The 26,198-nt window shown below is 42.7% G+C and overlaps 2 protein-coding genes and 1 long non-coding RNA gene across 3 annotated transcripts; 1 reads left to right on the top strand and 2 right to left on the bottom strand.

Moving 5' to 3' along the window:
* Positions 1–23: 23 nt before the first annotated feature.
* Positions 24–14,069, bottom strand: LOC135804266 (uncharacterized). The gene is given in 3 exon segments (XM_065318088.1): positions 24–877; positions 880–1,199; positions 13,803–14,069. Coding segments are annotated over 3 exon segments (651 nt in total). The 5' UTR covers positions 13,811–14,069; the 3' UTR covers positions 24–554.
* Positions 14,070–21,623: 7,554 nt separating this feature from the next.
* Positions 21,624–24,893, top strand: LOC135796412 (uncharacterized). Its single transcript, XR_010549333.1, has 2 exons — positions 21,624–23,987; positions 24,073–24,893. It is a non-coding gene; the product is annotated as an uncharacterized lncRNA (long non-coding RNA).
* Positions 24,415–26,127, bottom strand: Trp1 (translocation protein 1). The gene is given in 6 exon segments (XM_065308410.1): positions 24,415–25,230; positions 25,233–25,278; positions 25,337–25,479; positions 25,482–25,826; positions 25,829–26,044; positions 26,047–26,127. Coding segments are annotated over 6 exon segments (987 nt in total). The 5' UTR covers positions 26,060–26,127; the 3' UTR covers positions 24,415–25,006.
* Between the last annotated feature and the right edge of the window lie 71 nt (positions 26,128–26,198).

The following is a 26,198-nucleotide window of genomic DNA, read 5'->3' as shown; positions in this document are numbered from 1 at the left end:
GAATAAATAAAACATACCAACCATTTCCATCCGTTAATAGTTACATATATTACACAATATGTATGAGTAATGAAGGTTTATGATTCACTATATCTATTACTCGAGGCATAATTGCATCTCTTCATCCGTCGTCTGAATTTTTTTGTTTTGTTTTGTAAACATAGAAAAGTACAAAAGGACCCTGTACAAACGAACTTAATTATATATCGCCATATCGATAAATTTCGGGCCTTACAAGCTATAAGGTGTGGTTGTAGCGAATTTGAATCCAACGTAAGTAGGAATATAACAAGTGGTTTTTCTTTTCTCTATTACCGACTTAATAGTAAACAATCATTATGTTCTCTCTGAAATAGCGGTCGTACATGCTAACGCATTAAAACTACTTTCTTTCCATGTAATAAACTGTTGCAGGTGGTCATTTGCAGGACCAATAGTCTCAATGCGTTAGCATATATAAATACAATACAATAAAATTAGGTAGAAGTCATACAGACGCTCTTCTTGACATTTTCGAACACCGGTCGTCCACATGAATAATGATGATAACCGGACTAATTCAGCAGCTTGTGATGGTGTTTCTTCTTGTTCTTCTCAATGACGTAGAAAGACTGCGGTTTGCCGTTGCCCGGAAAGTATTTCAGAAAGGAGGACTTTTTGACGGTGGCGGGTACGTAGTATGATGGTTTCTTGTAGCCCATCTTCCCACCCTGACCGGACTTCAGATTCATGCCCATACCCATGTTACCGAGCACGTTATTTTCGTTATGCTGTTTATCGAGCACTTCGTTCCAATTGGCGTAGTATTTGATGTCGATCTGATTGGAATCGTCATTGAGACGACTCTTTGCTTGTACAATCTTCTTAATCACGGGATGTTCCAATGGTAGATCTTTCCGGGCTTTCCGTTCGACTTGAAACCGACGGGCAACTTCTTATCTGGTTCTGCCAGATGATTGGGGCGGTTATGCACGTAGTAGTGCTGGTTGGGCGGCAGTTTGATGACAAACATGTGCGAATCATCCGAGCGGCTATGGTGGCGTGATTCCACAGCTAGTCGCTTGCGATGGTGGCTGTTGGGGGCGCGCACCCGCGAGAAGCCGATCTTCTGCAGCAGGTCGTGATTCTTCGATGACGGCTTTGCGCACGCCAGCGATGCGAACAGCACGCAGACGGAGATGACTGATAGTATTAATGCCCTGCAATCAAATCAGAAATTATTCAACGTGTAATAATTATCGGGATGTCAACGTTTTGCGGCAATGAACTACAAGACCGAGTTAAACAAACGCGTGTGTGAAATTGATTCCCAACGCGAAGAATACAAAATAAGTACAAGAATGCGAGCTAGAGAGACACGTAATGGGAAAATTGCTCATGTATAAACACATGACGGCAGTCGCTCGCACGATAAATAAAATATGTACGCACATGCTGATCAAATTTAATATACGTGAGAATTACACTCGGCAGTGTTTAATTAATATTTGGCTCAAGCTATTACAACTTAAAGAATTGCTACAGAATAAAATATTATAATAAAAACGAGAATTTTTATTCAACTTATTAACTATTCACTTATTTTCACGAATTGTTTCTTGTTTCAAGAGTGCACGTATTTGCATTTCCGTGTGTTCGTGGTCAAAGAAACCGTACAATAATTGATTAAGTTTAATAGTCAATTTCATGGCGATTCCAAGACCACACAATTGATATTCGAAGCACGACCAACAAACACAGCATGAGATGAACATTTTCTCCGAGGAGAAAAAGTCAAATCGCGCTCGGATTCTAAATAGCTGGATGTAGATAGGAGAGAAGCGGACTCCGAAATCCATTTTAATCTCTAAATCATGTTAAAACGCTCGTATCACTGCGGCGATTCGTTGCGCTTCATTTTCTTGATTCGTCGTGGAAAGCGCACTCCTGGGATGTTGATTTAAAGCGATGTGCAAGAGATTGAGTGCAGGTACTTCAACCGGCCGAAGCACCGCCTGGTCGAAATAAGTAGAAGGAAAAACTTAATCGACGAATAAAATAAGGCGATAAAACAAGCTTCCTGAATGCTATGGAGGAATTTATTACTCTCTTGTCATGCACATACTTGAGCATATTTAGTTCGTCCAGCCAATTTTAGATACATCTATAAACGCCAGCCAGCAGCCGGTAATGAAGGATGCGGATGGTAAATGCCGGAGACGTATGAAAGGCGTGCGTATAAGGTCGTAATAAGCTCGGTTTTATTCCCGCTTTAAGTGTAAAACGCAAAATAAATTAATACAAAAATGTTGGCTATGGCGCAATGATTGAGAAACGCGCGCAAATTCCAATTAAACGGTGTCGGATAGATGGAAATGTGAAATTGGTGATGATAGAAAACAAATTCTTGCAACGCGGTGGAGATTAAATGAATATGATCGTATGCACGCACGTACGCTCCAGCAATAAATATTCGGATGAATCATGATGCGCGGCGCAGAGTGAAAAAAAGGTGAAGTAATAAATATCTCCAGGCACACCCTACAATTTCCCAATTTTTTCTCTCGCCGGTTAATTCGTCTTCAGCAGCATTCGAGCGTTCACACGATTTACGACTATTGCCTTTATCTTCGATATCGCCGGACAATTGGCTCATTAACATTACCGCGAGCAGCACTGCGCTCGCAATCGAGAGCAATCTCTCGCCGGAATTAAGTATGATAATTTTTCATGTGCCCTGGCCGAAATAGAGCCGCTTGATTCGACAGGAATGCGATAACTGTGACTCGCGAGCGCTGAGAAAACAAGATGCGAAGGATTCGCGCTCGGATGTGCACGTTATGCCTACATAACTAAACGCTGACAGTGGGTCATAAGTCACGCGAGTTATTCATACAGCGCGCCATAGTTTCGCGAGTCGCTGGTCATGCTCGTGCTGCGCGAAACAGACACGCCGCGACAAGGCATCCCGGCTGCTGGAGCAGAAAAATCCGTCTAGCGGCATTTTGAATCCGGCTCGTCGGCGGCCCAAACGCGCCTAAAAGACACTTTGTTTGAAATTCTTCGACCACACAGAATCTGCTTTTTGTTTCGGTAAGTTGTCTAGCTTCAAGAAACTTATCAAAATCGGGCCAGCTAATGTGAATTGTTGTGTTCTTTGCCCTAATCATAATTTTCCCTAATGACACCCAACATTTTGCAGTGCGCATTTGTACAGAATATCAAGAATGTTGCATATGGTAATGGCCGATAATGTGTGTAATTATAGATTGTGCCATTGCAGCGGAACTGTGCCCTCTTCATTAACCTAAATTTTGCACTGACAAAGCATTAACTATATTCTTAATAACATAAATTAATTTTCTTTATTGTAACAACTGATTTATTTGTAAACAAGCTATAGCTTGACAGTCTTAATTTTAATAAACGTGCTGAACTTATTTATACGTGGATAATAACAATAATCATGTTTTTGAGCAATGTGACATTGTTTCCCACGACATGAGATAATGTGACCATAATTACGCCTAAAAATGTCAAAACATATACTTCACTAATCACAAGCTAGATGTTTGGTTTAATTTCAATTACAATTAGGTAAATACATTCATGGCAGTTTGTCAGCTGATTGATATACAATAATTGATATACAAATATACAATATTGCATTTTTGAAACAAATGTAATTCTTCCAAAATATCTAAAAATTCACGTGCTGATAAAACTGTAATTATTTTCCCTACGGACGTCGCGAAAGGTGTAAACAATGCTCGCCTCCACTCATTTGCATGCCGCACATTTGAATTCAAATCCGAAGCCTGGTTTGCATTTCGCTTTAGTACACAATAATGAGTTTGGGCTGCGCGCGCGCGTTCGCCTAGGTTTCGGTTAAAGTGTTCCGAGAGATAATTCAAAGCGAATTTGAAATTTTAATTAAAATCTCATTAGGTATTCCCCTTCGGCATCGCTTTCTTTCCCGACTTCTTTTTGCTTTTGTTTTGCGTCTGCATCGTCGAGTGCGCGCGCCATTCTTTTCCACTCGGCTCGCCTGCACACCGAAGAACAAGTGGCCGAAAGAGTTCGTGCCAGACTGGACTGCATTCATACTCACACACACTCATACACAAACACAATCCTACACGCACACCACCAGCAGGACGCAATAAAGCCATCGGAGGAAATGCAGACATCCGACGCATCCGACGGCCGAAATGCAAACGTCGAAACACGCGCGCAAAAGCGCCAACAATTGCTCATTTTCAGCGCGAAATTCATGCGAGCAGTTTTAACGACGAAAGAGAGCTCATATACGCGCATATAACAGTTTATTACATTTCCTTTCGATGGGCCATGCATGCGTTTAAATAGAAGAAACGCCGCGCGCAGATTACACTTATTAAGCCGTTCAATTGGCATCACGGCTGCGGTAATGAAGTAATTTCAGCGTGCATTATTTTTCAGACGCCGCTTTAAATAATTTAATACATCAGCAGATATTGCGTTGCACTAGACTGTGCTGTAAAGAAACTAATATCAAAAGTCTTGTTTCTCCTTTGGCAACACCATGATTTTTCGTCTATCGAAACAAAACGTTTTGTCTTCCTGCTGCCGGAGATATCTCAATGTCGAAAATAACCAATTTATCTTAATATATCTGACGTGGTTCCCGTTGAAAACCCGGAGCGCTCGCTCCCATTCATCTGAAACTTGTGGCGCAATTCATATGGTACGGCCCGACAAGATTCATCATCATGCCGACCGATACTTAAGGCTATCAGTTGTTTATCAACCCAGCGATCATAAAGTCGAACGTAATTTACCGAACGCTCTAACGACGCCGGACGCCAGCCGGAGGAGGATCGCGCCGCCGATCTAATTGCGCCGCCTCGGAAGATGTTAAATGATTATCAAACTGTACGTTTCGGCCGCACAGGACATGATGCAGCGGCGGCAATGATGAAGAATTCGCCATCGGACGTTGTGTAATTTATTATATTGCGTAAGCGTCGGTCCGCGACCGGCCGCGTAATTTATTCACTGCATGCGCAAGTGTAATCTTGTAATTAATTAGCAATTAGTTGACTTATGAAATTCCCGCTGCATTGTTGTATCTATTGCTGCACGTTTTGGTGTACAACGGGGTTATTTCAAGTATGTGCCAGCGCTGATTACGCCGTTAGTCGACGATTTATGTTTACAAATTCTTCAAAAATCGTTGCTGTCTTATTTCACTCGCAGCGTTTTTTTTCTTCGTTATTGCTAAACGTTAGTTTACAATTATAAATGACCAGCGCCTCCACGAATGCAGCACTCCATATTTTTCGGCTCGAATTTCGTGTTTATTACGCTGGAAGAATGTTAACGTCCGTAATGGCAGGTTTAAAGCATTAATCAGCGGAATTCTTCGAATATTAAGATAATTTCGCGTGATTTATTACAGATAAAGTTGGTTTGTATCATTAAGAATGACGATTATCGAACATATTGAACTTAAATTTATTTTTAGTTCCGTAAATGTGCTGAAAATTGCGTCTGTCATGTTTTGCCGACTAGCAGAACTGAATAAATGCGTGTTGCCAATTTGTACAACGGCTTATTTAATCAATTAAATGTTAACTTCCTACAAATGCAATCAATTCTTGTTTTACTGGTTGTTCTTGCTGAAATTCCGCAGATTCTTCGACGCAATTTGTATCATACCTACGTACAATAACAAAGTGTCAACGAACAAATTGCCTCAGGCATATCGATTTACATGACATGTCAATGACCAGTTTAAAGTATTATGCAATCAATAAATGAAATCGCGCATCCTCTTCGCGTTGTTTGCGCCCGTCCGACATAACTCGCGCGTCTATCTTTAGTGCCTTTGATGTGGCATTCGTACTGCTGCCGCCAAAAGCGTAGTAAACATTTCAGCACGCGAAAGCTCCGCACCGCGCCGCGGCATGCAACGCAAGGGCACGGATACAGCCGCGACAGGTACTATAGATGAAGGCGCAAAAACTGAATTCTCCGGTGAAATTAGTCGATAATGCCGAGCTGCCACAAAGCATTGCAATAATAAAGAAGGAAAAATGTGCGCAGCAAGCGTGCACAATGCGCGATGAAAAGGCGAAAACGCATGAAAGAAGCGAACAATATGCAATTTTCCCAATGATTTATGTGCCATACACAATTTTGCGACACTTGGCGCGCGCCGGCCGGTGAATCAAAATTTATTCCAGAAGTCGGCCGGCCGGCAACCCTACCGACCACATTCAGCTGCTGTCGGAATGCAATGGAGCACAATGAAAAAGTAACAAACACACAACCAAACAGAAAAAAAACAACAACACCGAACGAAGGACCCGCTGTACAATTTGACAAGGTGTATCAAGGCGAATAAAAAGGCAATTAAAAATAAAATTTATGATTCGCAGTTCGTGCTATAGATTGAGGCGCATTCTTGCGGTCGTTTCTTGTTGGTGCGTCTCGATTCCTTCGGCTTTGTCTCGCCCTGCTGCGCGTGTGCTGCCCGCGAGAGTTGGAAGGTTATTTATTTATCTCATCGCGCACGGGAGAGAAACAATTGCTAGTTCTTCAAAACGCAGAGGATGAAGGACGGGCAAAAGATGCGATATGTGATTAAAAATCAACACCCGGTTGCGAAATCCGAGATGAAAACTGAAAACGTTGCCGGCAATCGACTAACCCACGCATACCCAGCCTAATCCAATAACGGTTACTGATTGGGTTGCCATCGTTGATTGAAATATTGCAATGGGGCCGGACACCGTACATGCGCGCACATAAAGTGCCTACTTAATGATTCAATAAGTTCATGTTTCGTAAATTACGTTTTAATTGAAATCGACGAAATAAAGAAATCGCCGTCGGCGTGTCATACCAAATCGAGAGAATTTAAGATCTAAACGTTTAGGACGTGACATTTCTAGATGTTATTCAATAAGTGCAACGGTCGTGTCCTGTCTCAACGCACGGCTGTGGCTTGTTTATTGTTCGCGAAGCACTTGAATGGTCGGCAAAGAGACATGTTGGTTGTCTTCGCGAACGTCCGCGGGCACACATTGCGCACTCCTATTCGAGACGATGTCGAACACGACGGCCGGATCTGTGGTATTTCCAGCGAGCGCGCGGGGACGCAAAAACGCGAATTACGAATAGAATGCCATCGACATTTCGCGCACGCCGCGTGCGATTACTCAGCGTGATGTGTTCTACACAATGGCGAATTTCGGAAATCGCCATGGGAAATACGGCGAGACAATTGTAGTGTAAGTATGTTTTACGTCGTCTCGTCGGGCTGAATGCTGAAGAGGATGAGTTAACCGTTCCTGTAATCGCTCCGGCCAAGGCATTTCCGATCGCGACGCACAAGTTGCACACGAGGCCAAATTTGCATCGGCGCACACCGCTAAACGCGCAGCTTTGAAACCTCCTCCGTTGTTTATTTCTTGGTTGCATGGCCGGCTTGACCTCTTCAATTAAGGTCCTGTTAGCCGTTGCCATAGGTGACTCCGTGTGTGTGCCTAAGACTGCAGACGCAACTTTTACACGCGGCTGGCCGCTCGATGCCGAGGCACGTTCCCATCAGAAAGAATGGGTTGGGCGCGATAGTAAAACGCTGGAAACGTTAGTTTCAATTATAGCCACACGCTCGCGCTGAAAACTTCCAGCGGCGCCGGAGCGCGCGATCATCCCGCTCGGTTTTTCTGCGACATTTTATTATTGGATTCAATTACACTAATGTGCGTCCGCTTTTGTTTGTTTTAAGCTATCGGCGCAATTTATCGGCGCGCGCAGGTAATAATTCAATGCGTCTGTTTCACTGTTTCTGTTGCAGCTCTGGTACCACTCGAACGGTGCCGTTAGGTCGTAAGTCAAACATTATACGATGCAATCGGCGTGCGTTTTGTTCTGCGATTCGGTTGTGAATACAAGGCGTACCAATACTTGTTACCACAGTCACATCGCTTATTTTTTCCGCGCGCCAAGATAATGATTGTTATCTTCGGGTTTGTACAATGCCCGTTAGCCGAACGATTTGTGTCTGGTAAGTTTTAGCTAAGTTTAAGTCATATTTTTAACTGTACGCTCAAATTCCAACAATGTTGCTCATCTACCCCGGAAAATAGAATTCATTTTCTTCGAAGCACTCGTCTTGACCTCACTTTTGACCGTTACACACATTTAAAATGATTAATAGATCAACTTAATTCAATTAAGATCGGACCTAACTACGTTTTGATGGAAGGTATCCATTTTGGTGTCGACTGCCTAAATAATATAATAATTACATCTCATTTCGCCATTATAGAAAAGAGAATATTAATTATTCGACTTGTATTTATTGAATATAGAATATGGAAATTAGGTGCGCAAAAATATTTAACAGTCATGTAATTATGTAGAATTTTAATGGCAAATATAAGGTGTACAGTATCAAATTTACACGGAACAAAAATGGGTAATAAATGTTTTTCGAAGATTTATGCATATGGTAAAACATCCAGTCTGCGTATCAAACACTACTATCCCCGTAAAAAATGCTGACGTACTATTATTAATATGATTTACATATCAGCTAGTGATTTAACACTATAATTTTTATTTGTTGAATATGAACATTTGAATCTTGTATACAGCGTGTATGAATTTGTCCCGTATCAATCTCTCAGATTGCTTCGCTTTGATGAAATACATACGGAGTGATTTGCACTTTCGAGCTGACAATCTGTATGCGCGTCTAATGTAAATTACGCACGTCGGATCGCGCTTTATTAACGCGATTAAACTGACGGGATTTTTACGCGGCGTGTTCAATGATTAAGTTTTATTGACATCTCGGCTCAAATAAAACGCTCGGGAATGGAAACCAAAGAAGCACGAGCAAAATATAATTAATTAAATCTAGGCTCGCGGATGGGTGAAAAATCGAATTAACCACTTTAGCAATCTTCGCTTGCATGCAGCACTAATTAGCGTACAAATGCAAATAAAGAATTTGGAGGAAGTTTTCAAGACGATAAGTTATTGTCAGCACATAAGTTTAACATCAAATAGAGAGTTAGATGCTAAGTAACATTCAAATTTTGCGAATTCAATTATTTATTTATAATTATTTATAAAATTGTTCAATATTTTGCTCAACCTATGAATATACACCGCATGAACCAAAAATAGTACAAGTCGTGATAATACAATCGCACGAACTGCTCGAAATCAGCCACAAATCCAATCGATGTTCGTTGTTAAAGAAGATGGACGCACAACTTGTACTTGTTGTTAAACTGTAATGAACCTTGATAACATCGAACGCGGCCTGAATTTCCACCGCGCACTAAACTCGCGCCACTGAAGCGGATTATAAATTAGTGCAAAGTATACAGTCGGCTACTGAAAACATTAATTTACACCTTGGCCATTCGAGGCTGCGGCTGCGAACATCAAACAACAAGTTAATGCCACTTCCAGGGCACTAATTTTCCACTTTTAAGTGCGGCTGTTCTTTGACTATGTAATTGGAAGTTTGTAAACTTCTAGAGCTTCACCTAGGATCACAGCGTTCGCCACTGGACTGGCGCAATTGAGGTAATGAAGTTGTGTCGCGCATTGAGCACAAACACAACTTTGTTTCATTCGTTATCTCGTGTCCTCCTGAAATTCGATTTTCGCCGCGGTGAGCAGCGCTCGCGTTTGATTGATTATGACAAGCTGGGGCAATTTATTACACGCCAATTATAACGCTTAAAGTTATAACAGTAACCGCGTGTCGCGATCGGCGCCCGTTTACGCTTAATTTATTACCTTGCCTGACTCGAAAAGCAAACGCTTCCAATTGCATTTTTCTACCAAAATCTTCTCATCGATTAACTCCGCGAACTGCTTCCAGCAACAGTCCGAATTTAATCTCGTGCTGTTGTTGTTGTTTTTTATTTGCGCTACAGGGCTTTAATACTTTACAGTCACTTTATGCTCACTTTATTTCGCTGTTAAACTATGTGAAATCGCTGTTTTTAAAAATAATTCTGGCCGGTAATGAGTTCGCTTCACGAGCGGAACAAATAAGGCGCAAAAATCGCGAGCGGGCAAAAACAACGCGCGTAAATCGCTCGATGTCACTTAAAATCATCTTCGTGCGATATCAAACAGCTAGAAAACGAACAGATGATTTCTGATAATCGCCGCAATTAGATTTAAGTATTTAAACTGCTCTCCGTGCTTTTAACAAGTAGCTTCGCAACATCAATTATAATCATCACGATTTATTAATCGTATCTTAATGACATAAAACCTGCTGAAGCCGCAGGATGGCTGCATATTCGACGTTTTGTAAACTCTGTTTGTTGTTTTGGATCCGGTGCAGTGAATTGTCTAATAAATTTGCTACACCCAATTACCTCGCGTTTACTCCAGTGCTTTCGGTGCGTCTTCCGTGCGCTCGAGATTTTTGCGCGTTTTATTCGTTAGTTCATTAAAAGCGCAATTATTGCCATTATTAACGGATTAAACAGATAAAGTGCAGCGGCTGGCATTAAATTTTAATTTATCTCGGCATCTTTACATCGCTTACTCACCGCCATTACATGACAGTCCACGTTGATATCTTATCAGGTCTCCATTATGCAGAGCTACCTCTCGCAGGCAGGTTTTAAACGCAGTGTCACCCATCACCGTGTGATTAATAAATTTGAAAAATGTGCAAACCGGTAATGATGACACCCTGTGTTGAAGTATGCAGCGCAGGTAAAATTGATACAACACTCAAAGTGCTTGTAGCGCGTTTTATAACTTGCGCTAATTGTATTTATCACGCTTATTAATCGACGGGTAGTGGTCGCAACGTCATTATCAAGCTTAATATGACCACCATCGGCGGATCGCAACGTCGCCGTAATGGCTCCAACGGTATGATAAAGTCACTAACGAACGCAAGCTTCGCGCACCACAATTAACGCGGACATGCGAGAGTACGGCGAAATATAAACACGTCCGAGGCGCTAATTGTGCCCGTGTAGGAACACCTATAACGCTCGCCGGATCTAATAGCCCTACGATCTTAACCTTCATTATTTTTATTTTATCGCATCGCTCTCGGTACGCAATTAGGCCTGCGACGCGTATCTGCCCCAATTCGCTGTCCGGCATTGCGACACACAATAATAACAAGACGAGGCGGTTCTCGGAAGAAGCGCGGCGACACCAACACACGCTAGTTGTCGCAAACTGTAAAATGCGTGCGAAGCGCCCAACCACAAACTCAATCAACGACGTGCATGCAATTAGACATAATTCACACTCATTTGATTTACTTCCGGAAAGCGCTCGAGTGGATTAACCACGAGCGTGGCAGTATGAGAAACTATGCGTAATTTTCAATGCAAATGTGCAATTAGAATCTTGGCTGGCGGTCATTGCTCGTGAGAGTAAAAACAGCATACACACACAACACACCAAATCAGATGGTGGAGGCGCCAATAATTTTTGCAATCACTGCGAAAACTTCTGCAGCCATATGGCGCAGAAAACGATTAAAAGATCCGCGCGCGCGGCGGTTAGTTAGTGCGGTGGTCGTATTTTGAAGAATCAAAGATCTGCGCCGCTGCAGCCGACTTCTGTGTGTATACTTCCTCGCGCGCTCGACCGGCTCGAGGAATCGCCGCTATCGTTTAGTTCTTCTCCCGTAAACGGCGGCGCATCAACCACCGCGGGACCGAGCGTGCATAATTGAAAATCTGTGTGGCCTCCGCCGACATCGACAGCGCCAGCAGGTATTTACGGCGGGCCTTTTGTTCCCTTTCACCGGCTTCCAGTGTCTTTCAATTTGGTCAAAACCTACAGGATGCTCGTCGCCACCAACTTTTCGCGGCTTTCCGGCCGTTAAATCATTTATTGACAAATATAAATGTTGTTTTGACATGGTCGACTTTTAGTTAAATCATGCATCCGCTGCGGGATACCCTTGTCGCGCGCGCCCGCTCTTCGGCAGCGCCAAATTACGGAATAAATTAATTAATTATTCCGAAACTGTACATCTTCGAGCGCTTTGTTGTGACTTGGCTCCATACATTGCAACATCGGTGGTTTTATTGCCGCCACCGGAAACGGCATAAAAGTGACAAATATCGATTACGCTCATTAATTTATCAATTAGAAAACACAAATCAAATAAGCATCGACCAGACTGCTGCGGCTGCGGCTTCGCCTTCCTGCCCCGTGCGCAGCAGGAAGCAGCGCCTTTTCGAATTTTCCTCGCTGCTCTGATCTGTTAATTATTCGCCTCAATTTATTAATGAGTAGTGGAAGACGTGACCGAGTCGAAGCTCATCGGCCGATCGATTAAAGCGCTATTGATTGCTTTCCTAATATTTAATGGGTCGCTGCTTTTTCGGATATTAATGAGTTCCTTCGATTCATAAATTATGCATTCGTCCGTGCGTCGCGCGTCCAACGGTTTACACAAAACACCAAAACACAAGACGGGATGATGTTAGTGCAATCGTAGATTTAAGCCGATAATACTCTGCCATGCGGCTAATCGTGCACGTGAAGGTTCGCTTATCGCCAGGATCATTTAATTACGTGTTGGTTTTGATTATTGCGCGCGCTAAACGGTTTTGATTCGAAGCTAAGCAGCCGTAAAATCTCATTAATCATAATCGCGGTTTCGATCAAAACAACGCTGGCGTACGCGTTACGTCAGATAAGAGCGTGCCGGTGCTGGTGCCGCTTGCGTCAATATCCGAAATAAGCAGCATGAAGAGGTGCTCGTTGAGCAAGAGGACACGCGCACGTCGGAGGTAGCGGCGCGCGACTTTAAGAGCTTATTTAGTTTTAATGTGCCAGAGCAAAACTTGTCTTTTCAGCATTTCAACAGATCCACGCGAGCGAGAAAAATAGCACTGGCCACCAATGCTACTGATGGATATCTCAGATGGTTCTTAAGGACGCATGCATTAAGTAAAAACAAATATAGAAGATCCTCTGTATATGCCATGCATGACGGGAGTTTAAAAAACTTTAAAAACCACTCCATATATTCTTACATTCTGGGAAGCACTTTGAATTCTTTTCGACTCTTTAAACTACACGCGTTCTACCAATAATGGTATTTTGGTGGTTATAAAACCGATTTCAGCTATAAATTAACGACTTCTTTAAACTGCGGCTTCCTATTATTTTTTATTGTCGATTAACATAATTAACAAGAGCAAATTTTCGGCGTTTGGATGGCTGCCCATTGAAGCACATTCCAATTAATTGTTGGGGAGATACTTAATGCAAATGATGAAGTTTATACGACGTTTTTAAGCCGGGTAATAATACCGCTTAATTGTTTAATTATAATGTTGATACGTCGGCTACATCATGGACATTCAACGACACGAAAAGATCAACAAACCGTTCGCACGCATCACGCCGTCAACCTATGGATTTCATAATCCTCACGTTAATTATTCCATTGGCATATTGCTGCCAGATGCGAGGTGCTGTGCTGTGATTCAATATTTAGACAGTCACTAGTCCGAAGGGAGAATTTAAATTAATTGCACAATTCGCGTGTTATTTTGAAACTTTTAAGTCGATTTGCTTTCATTGCAGGCGTGTAAGTACCACATAGATCATATCGCACGTTTACTTCGGTGTCAAGAGTGACACTCTCCAGAGTTATGTATCAAAAGTCCTTGAAATGCTAGTAAGCCCTGCAGCGTGTGGTGCTGCTCAAGCTCAAGTTCAACTTTATCTCTCATCATCAATCATCCACGATTAAAAAATAAAAGAAAGCAACAAAGTACAACATAGTGTCGCGAAGAACTTACCTATTCATTTTAAAACTGATAACTCTTAGCACTTAACAACAAACTGTGGGTGCGGAGCGCGCACAGAGTAAACTTATGTCCAACAACTTTAATTTACGTACTACTACTAGTATTGCACCGCGTCGCCAGGACGATCCGTGTTTTCGCAAGTTCGGCCCTTCGAAAATTTCCAACCACGCTCGTCGCGCTCGCGTATTCGTCGTGCTTGTATCGCCCCCGCTCTGTTCCTTCCACTGCGCCGTTGCGGCATCGACTGACTCGGAAACACGAGCGTCGCACATTGATATAAACGGCGAGGAGCTTTCGAAAACGCCGGCACGCCGGCACGCCACGCCGGGGCCCTCCACACCAACCAGCTAGCGCTTCTTCGGCTCGACGCCACTCGACGCTCGGTGGTGACGCGCAGTCGGCGTGCTGCTGTTGCTGCTGGCGCTGGCTTCTTCGTCTCGCCGGCCGGCAATGTGCGCGCTGCACACGCGGCGAAACAAGTCTCGGGAGGCGATAAGCATGAACGCAAACAAATTTCAAGAAATACCCACAAACCGACGGCTACTCCTCACTGCTCGATGGTGCCATTCGGCATCGTGCGATTCGCTTGCCTTCGCGCCCTCGCCGATGTATGTATGTAAATGATCGTGTTCGGCCCGCCGCGCGTCTTAATACTTTCGAACACTTAGCACTTTGTTCTTTCGCGTACACATGCGAGGGCATAAAACCAGCCCAAACGGCTTTGGCTGGGATTCCTCGCTCGGCATAAGTCCTTCGAAAGTTGAAGAAACTTTAAATACCGCGGATGCTGACATGATAAACGAAGGGTTTCTTCGTCGGCCGTCCTAAGCATGACAAAACCCACATTAAATGCCTGTTACCTTGATGTGCTTATAAATCTCGCGCTTAATACTTTTCAACTTTGAACATTTTTGACGCTGACAGCGGGCAATTTGTTTCAGCCGCAGCGTGTGTCATATTTTATTGAATTGCGCGTCTGTAGCCTTAATCACGCTGACGCTTCTTTGCTCCTGTTCTTGCTCGTCTCCTCCAATTACCCATTAGAATTTTTATTTCGTGCTTTATTCTATGAAGTTATTAAAAGCTAGCACGCAACTTATATTCACCGATGGTAATAATGTACCGGAGAGTCGTGGTGCGTTTTTCGTTTTATGTGTGTCACGCGATTGTTGCATGTTGCGCGGCGCGCGTTTTATGCGGCGTGGGTGCAATACCACCTTCCAACCTTTTCGAATTGCGACCGCTACACAGTGTCACTATGACTACGACCTTTCTGTACTCTTGTCGCACCTGATTCACATACAGCCGGTTGCGTTAATCAGCAGGTATCATTCCTGGGACCGCTTCGAGCGTGCAAATGTGCGCGAGGCAATCAAATCGAGACGATACAAAGGCTTTCCCAGCACGTGGTGCTTTCGTTTCAACGCGCTGCGAATACCATGAATGCCGGCAATGTTTACGGAACAAGCGGAGTGCCGCCGGGCGACGGACGGACTTTTAACTAGACTTCAGCGCTCGCGGGCGTCGGTTTTATTTTCCAAGGTAAGTACAAATAAGACTAGCGTCGTTGGGGTGGCTAGAACAACATGACAGTGTGGCAGGAAACAGCAGGAAAAGCAGGAAAAGTTGAAAAGAGAAAGGAAAATGAACATATCGACTGTCGGTGCTTTCAATCGATATAAAACACAATGAAAACCACTCACACACATCGCGCGTCCGCACACACACGCAAGGGTGTCCCTTTCATCATGTTTTCCTATATATTTTTATCACAAACATCCAGCTAAAATTGAACTATTGATCAAAATCGCCGAATTTCGCAATTCAATACAATTTGTTTGAAAATGTTTGGTAGTGTTTTGTTTGGGCCGCGTTGATGTGCGAATAAATTTTCCATTACCAGCACGATCCGCTTGTGTTTTTAATCTAGTGCTCTTGTGTACGTAGGTTTCACTCGCGGCTCGTTTTGCCTTTCCTCCCCATTACGCCGACCGCTGCACCGAATATGATGGAGTGTAATGCTCGCGCGAGTACGGCCCCAGCTTCCAACCTGAAGATTGTTACCCTTAACAACGTAATTGATCATCGGCGAATGTGGAGGCGCGGAGGTTTTTCCGCCGGCCGCCTTTTCATGCTCCTCATGTTTCATATGTCACGTCGCAGCGCCTGCTTCACTTTTCAATTTTCGTCCTTTGTGTGCCGCCATAACTCAGCGCAGATAATTACGTGTATTACGCCAGGCAGCGAAAATTGAGCGGCAATCATTTTCATTCCGGCGTTTGTGTTTGCGCTGGGTTTATTAATGGAGAAATAAGTCCGGTGTTTCAATTTCTAAATTAGATTGGTGACCCTATCAAATCCCACCCAACCCTCGGATGTGCACGCACGATCTAGATAGACACAGAATATATCTTTATCGATATCAGTGGTGTTAAAATTGGGACAGCGTTGTCATTCAATCTTGCTCCTTCTCTGTCATTTCATGGCACGGCCGATTGAAGCGTTGCGCGCGATGTGTGCGAATCGTTCGAGCGTGGACGGCTCGCTGTCGGTCGGTTTGTAATTCCACCTTCCCACCGGCCACTACGACCGGCACCGAGACTGCATTTGGAGCGTTTCGAGCATATTTCGCCCGCCGTTCGTGTCCTACGTGCGCCGACGTCCTGGGCGCGCTTGTCCTGCTCGAGCTCGTCTATTTGTCCGGCACTTTTGCCTGCGGCCGGCGTGCGGCTGCACTCGTTTTGCTATTGTGTCTATTTTGGCGCTGTTCTAGCCACGCCGCCAATCGTTCGCTATTGATCGACATTTGGAATCACAATCCAATCGAAACGCTGGCTCGACTAACACTGATTGTGATTATTCCATGCTTCACAGCGGCGCCTTTGTAATCATAATTACTAAATTACTAGCTGCCCGATAATATTTACTAATTTAAAGAAAAATGCAAAATTGTATTTTTATAGACTACGGCCAGTTAACGCAAAAATAACGCTTTGTTGATGGCTGTCATAAAAATAGCCAACCAATTCACAACTGTTTATTAATTTTTTTATTACTCCCGGGTATGTATTCCCCACCATCGTCCTCAATTTGATGTTTTATCAATTTTCTACTTACGATAGAAATGAAACTTGAAAATATCCATTTACTTTTGATAAAATATTTGAGTTACATCACAATAAGTTCCGAAATTACCCCACAAGAAGTACACACTTGAACGTGGAGGATTGCGCTCCCCAAAAAGTGAATAGCATTCCATCCGCCGCTTCAATCGCGCCCATCAAATATTTGTATTTCGTACGCACGCAGATCTACGAAGATGTTCGGCACCGTCTTCTGCGTCGCCGTAAAGGATCCTATCGCGCGAGCGTGTTGACTGCGAACAAACAAACGCATCGCGCCCCGCACCCCCGCGCCCAGCTAATAAACATACGTGTATGTTCACGTGAAACAGGGATACCATTATCCCAAACGTGTTGCTAACTTATTCCAACTTCAACGCGTTGAAAGCTCGAAACGCAAAAGGCGACAAGAAGTCTTTCTTCAAGAAAATATCAACTTACCATAAGAAAACCAGCTTGCAGCCAAGAAACACTCGGAAACTTTTTAAACTTGTGAGCTAAAATGATTTTATGTTTTGTCTCGTTACTCCTATTGGTAAACAGCCAAAAAGAAACGTCTATAATCATGTTATATAAAAACTAATTTAAAAACTTGTACAAAATAAAAGCAGAAAGCGGCGCACGGAGACGACGAGCATCACAGAAAGATGCGCGAAATGCGCTGAAAGTGCTTCGCCCAAAAGTAGAATACGGAAGTCTGGGATGCGACAAACCGTTGATGGCAAGGTAATAGCGTGGTGCATAAGCTGGAAACTTTTCGCACACTGTTTTCACAACCACTGAAGTTTTCTTATTTACTCGCCACTCTGTGCGGAAAGCCGGTAGGAAGAACTTTCATTCTAATTTTCTTACTCATTTTCCTGAATGTGCACGCTAAAAACACGGTGTTGGTTGTAAGTGCAACTAAGGACAATTCGGACCACGTTGTGGAATGTGATTTTTGTTTTGGTTTCGCTTGATTGCGACTTTTGAGTGTTTTGTGTTTGTTTTAGCGCTCGGATTGCACGTAACGCTGTAAGCTGTCGTGTGCACATTCCCGAGCTGAATAAACAAGTGTGGGCGATGTGTCAGACCAAGCTAAGAAGACATACACGCACACATTCATTGAAGCAGACGGTGACCCGATGGCCCGCCGCGTTGATTTTTCTATTTATTATTTTACTTCTTTTGCCTCCCCGGTGTCGCGCATTTCTGCGCACCGTATGCGCACAATGCGCTCGTGTGCGCCACGCTAAATGTTAAATAACTATCTACACAATACTCGTATGTGTAACTCCGTTGCATTTGCATTTACATACGCGGGCGTCGCGAAACGGACGCAAATAAATCTGGCGTTCGTCGGGCGCGCCAAGGTGTTTAATCCCCGCGCAGACGTTTCGCAGCGAAGGGTTGCCGCATAGTTTCGCCGTTAATCGCTGCTTTAATGGCACGCCGAGATTTGTATCTGGTGATATTCGTGCCTGCATGTGTAAATCGCACGCGGTCAGAACACATGGAATTATCTTGTTTCAAAATATCACCGCACTTAACGTCTGAAACAGATAACCGGCGAGACTTGGAGTGCGCAGATAAAAAGTCACCCCGAGGTGACGACATAAGAAGCCGTGGCGACATCCGGAAATTGTAATTTAACGGCGCGTTAATGTAAATCAAAACGCAACATAACAGAACAAGTGATTTGTCATTTCCGCCGCTGAAACCAATCCCGATAAGCTCACCTTTGTTGTGCCAACCCATGGATTGATCGTTCGTAGCATCGTGGCGACTCCGGTGTGTGAATTAATCCGATAAACACACACGCACGACGCTGCCACCATGTTGTCATAACGGCACACTAGGCATTGTTCATTTTGGAAAACCTCATCCTCATTTTAGCGCTCGCCGCGCTGCGAAACAAATAAACAAACCGACCGCGCGCCGATTTCGGAGAAACTAACAAATAGATGATATTTTAATACAATCGCAAACTGCATACGCAAAGAAACAAAGGCACATGAGGCGGAGGCAATAAATTTATAATTAAATTCCGTAATTCCGTCATTCTAGCCAGTTTCGTGAAACGTCTCAAAAGTCGCCGTGCTGGTTCAACGTCCTCGCGCGCGCGTCTGCTTCACTTCTTCACGCCGTCGTCCAGTCTGCGCTTTATATCTTCCTTTCTTTGCGTTATTCATTAACCATTTCGTTCGTTGCTTTTCGTCACATTTTCACGTCCATCGGCTGCGCCACAGCTTGTCTGTGTTTGCATAATTGCGGACTAACTGCACATGCACATGCATCTCGAAGACGTGAAATTTGGTAGCCGCTCAACCATTAGTATGCATAGTTTTCGGAGTGCCTCATCGGTTAATAAAGGTGATATTTTCGGTTATGACATAATCATACTCACTGTGTGACAGCTTTACGACGGACGGCGAGCGTAATTAACTTTTTGATCGTTTTATTAATCTTGCTATGGCGAGTCTGCGATGAATTTGGTGCGTCTGGTTCCTCGAAAAGAGGCACAATTATTGTAATATACTCGCGGTGCGTCTTATGCACTTTTAATGTCTTGCGTTTACTTTTTAACTCAAAAACTTGCGTCAGATTCGTAGGAGTAACAAATCATGTCCGCCGGGCAGAGAATATTTTGATTGGACTCATACTGCCCATGAAGCTTCCCATCACATATATTTCATCTTATTATCTTCTATTCGCTTAATAAAAATTGGATAGCTACTCAATTAAAATTCCGAAAGGACGGTATAGTACAGTTACAAACCATTCGACACTCATTATTTATGCTAATTTAATAATTGCTTTTCGTTGATTTATCGATGTGTGCTTAAAACTCTCTCAAACATTTGCTGCTTATGATCACGTCCCGATTATGATTGTCTAGTTGAAAGTTAGTAAGAATATAATCATCAGCGAAGTTATTAGCGCGTGAACCTGTGAATATACCTACCATCTACGCATGAATATAGATTGATTCGAGGTCGAGGTTCATAATGCGAGCTGTTCGAGAAAGAAAAGCCGTTTCCCCTTTTTAAGAACTTGCTAGGGGTGGTGCGACCATCACTATTTCTCCATGTGCACTCTATTAGCCGACGCATCGCCTCAGCTCTCCCCTAGAATGCGCCGAATTATCCAAACACGAGCAAACGTAAACGCAAACTCGCCCGCGGGGAGATCTTGCCGGGGTCTTGCAGGGATTATACCATCCGCCATCCGTAAGCAGAAAAGCAGCACGCCGGCGAATTTGCGGTGGTGTTAATTCCCATATTCCCACTAGATACTAGTCATCAAATGGATAGTCGGGTGGTTCCCCTTGTTGGTCGCGTTGCGTCGTTACCCTTAATCTTTCGCCATCCGAGCATCGACACGCGGCGCACCGCCCGATACAAATCTGTTTCTGATAGAAAACATCTATTAATCTATTATCGCATTGTACATTCAGCTTTAAAAGAACTTTCACAATTGAATATCAACGACATGAATCATATTCACCACAACAGCATACGACGCATCGGAAATTTGTTGTGATCGTCGCTTAATATCAGTTTGCTTCTCACTTCCCGTCGAACTTTTCGTCATTGGGTGGTCCGCGGCGTTAGTTGGAAGCAGCAAACGTGCACATGATTAGTATCATTAATATATTTGGGGCGTTGCACGCATATTCATTCCTCTGCTGCTCGTTCTAAGATGACATGCGACCGCACGAATTAGTCACGGCCCATACGAGCGCCGACTTTCCGGAGAAATTTGCAAACCGATATTTTGCGTTTCTTTCGTGGTCGTAATGTGCCATCAGCTTAAACGTGGCGACGTCCACGAAGTTAATGAAATGTCGTTGGCGTATCCGCACAAATGTTTTCAATATATCATCGGGCGCCAAAAATCCACTCCGGTTCTTCGTAATTGCTCACTCGCGGAGCGGTGCAGGCCGCTTTCAAGCGCCTAATGCCACATTTCGCATGCAAATAATGTGATGTTGGCGAATGCGCGCCGCCGATCAAACAGTGCTACAAATTACAGAGACGCGGCAACGATTTTAACGGTTGTTCTCCACAAGAATACCCGCCACAGCATGCGTTTTAAGGCAACTCAGGCTATAATAGCTTTGTAATTAAAGCAAATTACAAAGATACGGCGTGTTTACTTTTGTTGTTTGATGCTGTTGATTGGCCGTTTATTGCATATTTGCGCAATTAAGCGCAAACATTTTACTATAAAACACACTCGAATGCGCTTCTTGACATGAAAAAACAAACGTTGTGTCACTAATATAGACAACCAACATTACAGCACAGGATTTAGCCTTTTAGCATTTTAGTATTATCGCTTTTTGTATAGGCAGATGGAAATTGATTCAGATTTTACGGAATATTTAATGGCAGTCACTAATAAGACACTGGTCTATTGATTCTGTTGCTTAAATAAGATCTTTTTGCGTTTTAATCATTCAAAAACGCAATTTATATGACTTTAATCATGCATGAATGTTTTTCAATCAAATATATCAACAAAAACAGAAATTAATGCGTAATTTTTGTTTTGGATTGTATCTTATTATGCATGAATAATTTTGCAGAAGAAGTAAGGAAGGAAGTCTTGCATTACAAACTCTGACACAGGCTGCATGAAATACACTGTAATTCAATCCTTGTTGTGAGTAGAATGGAAACTGAAGATGCAATAATTTAATAACAGCTATATTTTATTATGTTACAGGACCTAACAAGTGGAGTGCTCTACTTTACATTGACACTGGCAACCTGCCTTTCTGCTTCTGTTTGATGCCAGTTCTCCGGTATTCACTTCTTTCTGCAAGATACTCATTGGTGCAACGTTTTTGAACTCCTCGTCCTGGTACCATCTCCTAGGCAGTCTTTGAGCGCAGTGTTCTCGTTGCGACAGGAAAATACCATCAGCAGTGAATTTTGCTGCAACACTCTGAGAACTTAAGAACTTCTTCAGGACATTTTTCTACCTTGGCGATGTCTCGCATTTTTAGGGATCATTACTTCGATCTCCACCTTTCGCAACGAACGATCATTAGGGTCACCGAGACCGTGCGGACCACCACCATATCTATTAGGAAGGACTCCTTCACCTCCCATTCTGCAATTTTATTAATATTAATTTCAGAGGTTAGAGCAAACGCTTCTACGGAATACATACACTAATAGTAGGCAACCCGCAGATCAGATAGAATCGTTAATTTATTTATTTCGAGTTTCTTCCCGTCATATTAAAGTTCAGAAGGTCCTTTACACCATTCACGGCATCTTCATTTTGCCCGAAACTAAAAACATGGGATGGAAAACGTCTACCTCGTGCACTAATTCATTTTTTCTACTTTCACTAGATACGAATTTGAAAAAGATTTACCGTTAGCTTTAATAGTTAACAAGAAAAGTGCGATAAACCGAATTCATTTTCTAAACTAGAAAAAACAAGTCTTCAAGGACACAATATCTTGAAAATATTATCTTAATATCATTTTGTTTCAGATGATTTTTTCAAGTAGTAATCGCACATTATAGTTTTAGATATTCTACATTTGTGAAGAAACAGAAGTACCAATTATTCGTGAGCATTTCAAGGACGTTTCCAGAGATGGAAAATTAAAAATGTTTACCTCGCAAAGAGCCTAAAAAGATATCCTCCCAATGCATGTACAGTAAAATCTCAAGCCCCTCCCAAAGTTAATTAATAGGTTTCACAAGCAAGAAACCAAGGATTCATAGAGAAACAAGCACAATCAAAGAAAAGGGTCGAAAGAGGACCAGAAAATAATGCCACCGAAAGAGAGGATAGCCCAAGAAGGATCAAATGCAGTCTAGGAGAGCGCCCGAAGAGGACTATAAAAGATCGTCAAAATCTCGTCGAAGAAAAGACAAAGAAGAGTACCAGACAAAGTCGAAGCAAATAGGAATCTAATTTTTCTTAAAAATTTCGTATTACACAAAACCCCAATAATTAGTTCGTGCGTGATTATCAAGGTAAACTTTGCTGTTTAGTATGATACAAAAACACAAATATAGGTGTCAGGTACCTTTCGATATGGTGAACAAATCGTATAAACGAGCGTTGCAATTGTTTTGCGATCGAATATCACCAATCGTAGAATTCTAAACAATTACTGTGCTGCCACGGGCAGCAGACCATGCCCGTTGTAATTGTCAAGTCATTCGTCTCAAGCATAGACCAATAATATAAAAATGCCATTTTCGGATGAAGGTAAGTCTGTAACATCATGGGGCACAGTACCATTTGATAATAATATAAGACTTGGGAACACGCTTCCAAGTAACTCAACGTCAAGTCCAAAAGTGAAAGAGAGAGCAAAAATTCGTCAACGATTATTGTCAATGGAGCTGGTAATTACAAAATTTATATAGAAACGATGCAGGAAAGGGTTTCGAGACACCCACTACGGTACCTGTCATCGCATCAACATATCCCAAAGGTACCAAACGCGAATGCCCCGACAAACCAATTAAAACTTCAAAATTGCCAAAACGGACTCTCAGACGGTTACAAATCATTCAATTGACAAATCGGGTATTCTGCACGATCGACTCTTGTATCAAATGCATCCTGAAACACAATATCTACAGCAATATATACCGTTACCCACAGAACCTATCGTCCTTAAAATTCCCTGCACAATTCCAAGTACATTTATGGCTTCTTATCCCAAGCCTTTGACAATGAAAACGGGCGCATACACGCACATCTTGAGAAATGAACAAATGAATCATCAACGTGCCGATATTGAGGCCATCACCAAATTGTGCTTCTCGCAAAATCAACGTCCAATAAAACTACAAACGCATACATCAACTACGCTTCCGTGCAAAATCATACAGCAAGAAGATAGTGCATAGGAACTATATTAAATACGTTGGTAGACGCAAAATATATATGTGATGCCTATTATAGGTTTTCCATCACTTTTAATAAATATCTTTATATCTTTTGCACACACCTCTTCTGAATAAATTTGTGTCGTTATTTTAGCGAAGAGCCAACCCGGCGGCCATGGCTTGAAGATTCAGACACTGTCTTTGTGAGTACTTTTAGTGTTATTAGTTTTTCTAGTGTTTGCACATTCTCTAAGGAATATATTTGACACGAATTTTCTGTTTTTATAGAAATTGCGTAGAACTTAATTATTCAAAAGGGAGAATCATTCTCTCTAATTGGTCGTACCGATGCATCAGGAACATCTGTAAGGATTGACGTTTTTGATTAAATTTATTTCTTTCGTTTTAAAACAAAATGCAAAAATCTGTCTTCAAAACTATGCACATGAATGACTTGTCCGCGGGAAACTAATTCTCTACGGTTTTGGGTGTAGTAAATTGTAAATGATTTCATTACTTTAAGAATGTTAGTCTAAATAAACATTTACCACTGTCGCTGCTATTATTCGGAGCGCGTTCTTCAATCTGTATTCAATTGTATGGTAAGCGCGGGCAACAAATAGCGCAGTATTTAACACAATATTATTATTTATCTAACTAATACATCTTTATAAATGCGCTGATCAAGAACAACATAATATACATACTTCCATACGCAAACAAGTTCACAATCTCAAGATAAAACAATGCGTTCATAAATAATAATAAAAAATGCTTTATCATTAGCACCAGACATAAGAACCAATATCTGTCGGTTGCATAGTTGTCGCAAAGCGGATTAGCATCCTACACATGCACTTACTTAACTGTGAGCACGCGAGTTTGAAAGTTTCTACATAATTCCGAATTAACAGTATCATTTTTTCATACAATCTCTACACAGTATATTAACTTAAATGTGTGAAGATAAAGATTTCACAACAGATATAAAGCAAGTTACATGTGTTCGCCATCCGAAATTGTTTTGCTTAATTAATATCATCATATATATCTATATATATTACTCTGTCTACGATAGTTGTAAATCAATCCAGAAAATAGCATGTAAATTAAGGTCTCACGTCATTTGAATCTCACATTGCATCATTTACCTAAGAATAGAATTGAATTATTTAAATTATAGATTACCCATTATTGAACGCGGAAGTTCAGTAAAGTGAAGTTACGACTCCGCGTTGTCATCGAAGTCTTCGTCCTTGTCAACCATTTCGAAGTCCTTGCCGGTGCTGGAGCGCTGGCTCGACTCCGATTCGCTCTCCGACGGTTGGTTGGTATCCGGCGTGGGCGGCGTGTCGCCACCTTCGTGCTTACTCAGCAGCGGCTCGGTGTCGTCTGTCTTGCATTCCGGGTCATCGTCGTTCTCATTCTCGGCGTCCGAGTCTTTGTCTTTTTCTTCTTTTTCTTGGCAGTTGATTCGCTGCCCTTATATTCATACTGCAAGCAAATCATTAGAATACATTTATATACGTCATAAATTGGCCGTCAAACAAACCTTGTAAAGCGGATAGAAAGAAGCAAAGAACCCAACATCCTCGGTGAGGTTCGGTAATATCCATATATGATGCTTCCCGGCGGTTAACATCCACACCAGACAGAAAACAATCAGACGCACAATCACCAATAGTATGATAAAACGAGAAAGCCGGCAGCTGCTACCGAGAGATAATAAACTCCAAGGCGCACGGACGGCGGCCACAACGGGAATAAGCACACGCCGATGGCGCCCAGCACCAGCAACGTGCCAATAATCCAGTAGTGAAACGGAATCGGATCGTAAATCCACACGTACGCGTCTAACCCGTCGACGAACACTTGGTCATTGTGCATATCGAGACGAATCTTGCGTTTCCGCTGGACTTTCTCACTATTCGTCGTGTCCGGCTTACCTTCGACGACGCTGCTCTCCGCATCGGTGTTCTTATCCTTTTCCTTCTCCTTCTTTTCAGCGTCGGTATCGCTGTTGACGGCTTTCTTATCCTTTTGCCTTTGCCTTTAAGTTCTGCCTCCGAGACGGGGATCTTCCGCGCCCGGTGGAAGAATTTGTGTTCCAGCATCAACTGCAGGTAGTCGACCACCTCCTCCCGGTTGGCGAACAACGCATTGTCACCACTGGCAAACTTCGACTCAAGTAAGGCATCGATCGCTTTCGCGGCCGTGAAGTATTCGACTATGTGATTCATAAACTTGGTCTTTTGATTGCGACGTTCTTGCGCATCCATTTCGCCAGTGCATACTCATCTTTACCAGGCTTCTCTACCACTTCTTCTCCAGCCGGTACAAAGCCCTACAACATACAATAACATAACATTAAATAAAACCAATAGTAAACTCAAAATGATACAAATTTAATTTAT

Source organism: Atheta coriaria, unplaced genomic scaffold, assembly GCF_025399875.1.
Source record: "Atheta coriaria isolate IRGN ID8LTWV9N9 unplaced genomic scaffold, Caltech_Dcor_3.1 hic_scaffold_1_pilon, whole genome shotgun sequence".
In the NCBI taxonomy this organism is placed as follows: domain Eukaryota; kingdom Metazoa; phylum Arthropoda; class Insecta; order Coleoptera; family Staphylinidae; genus Dalotia; species Dalotia coriaria.
Note: the sequence above shows the minus strand (reverse complement) of the source record. Positions and strands in the feature narration are given on the sequence as shown.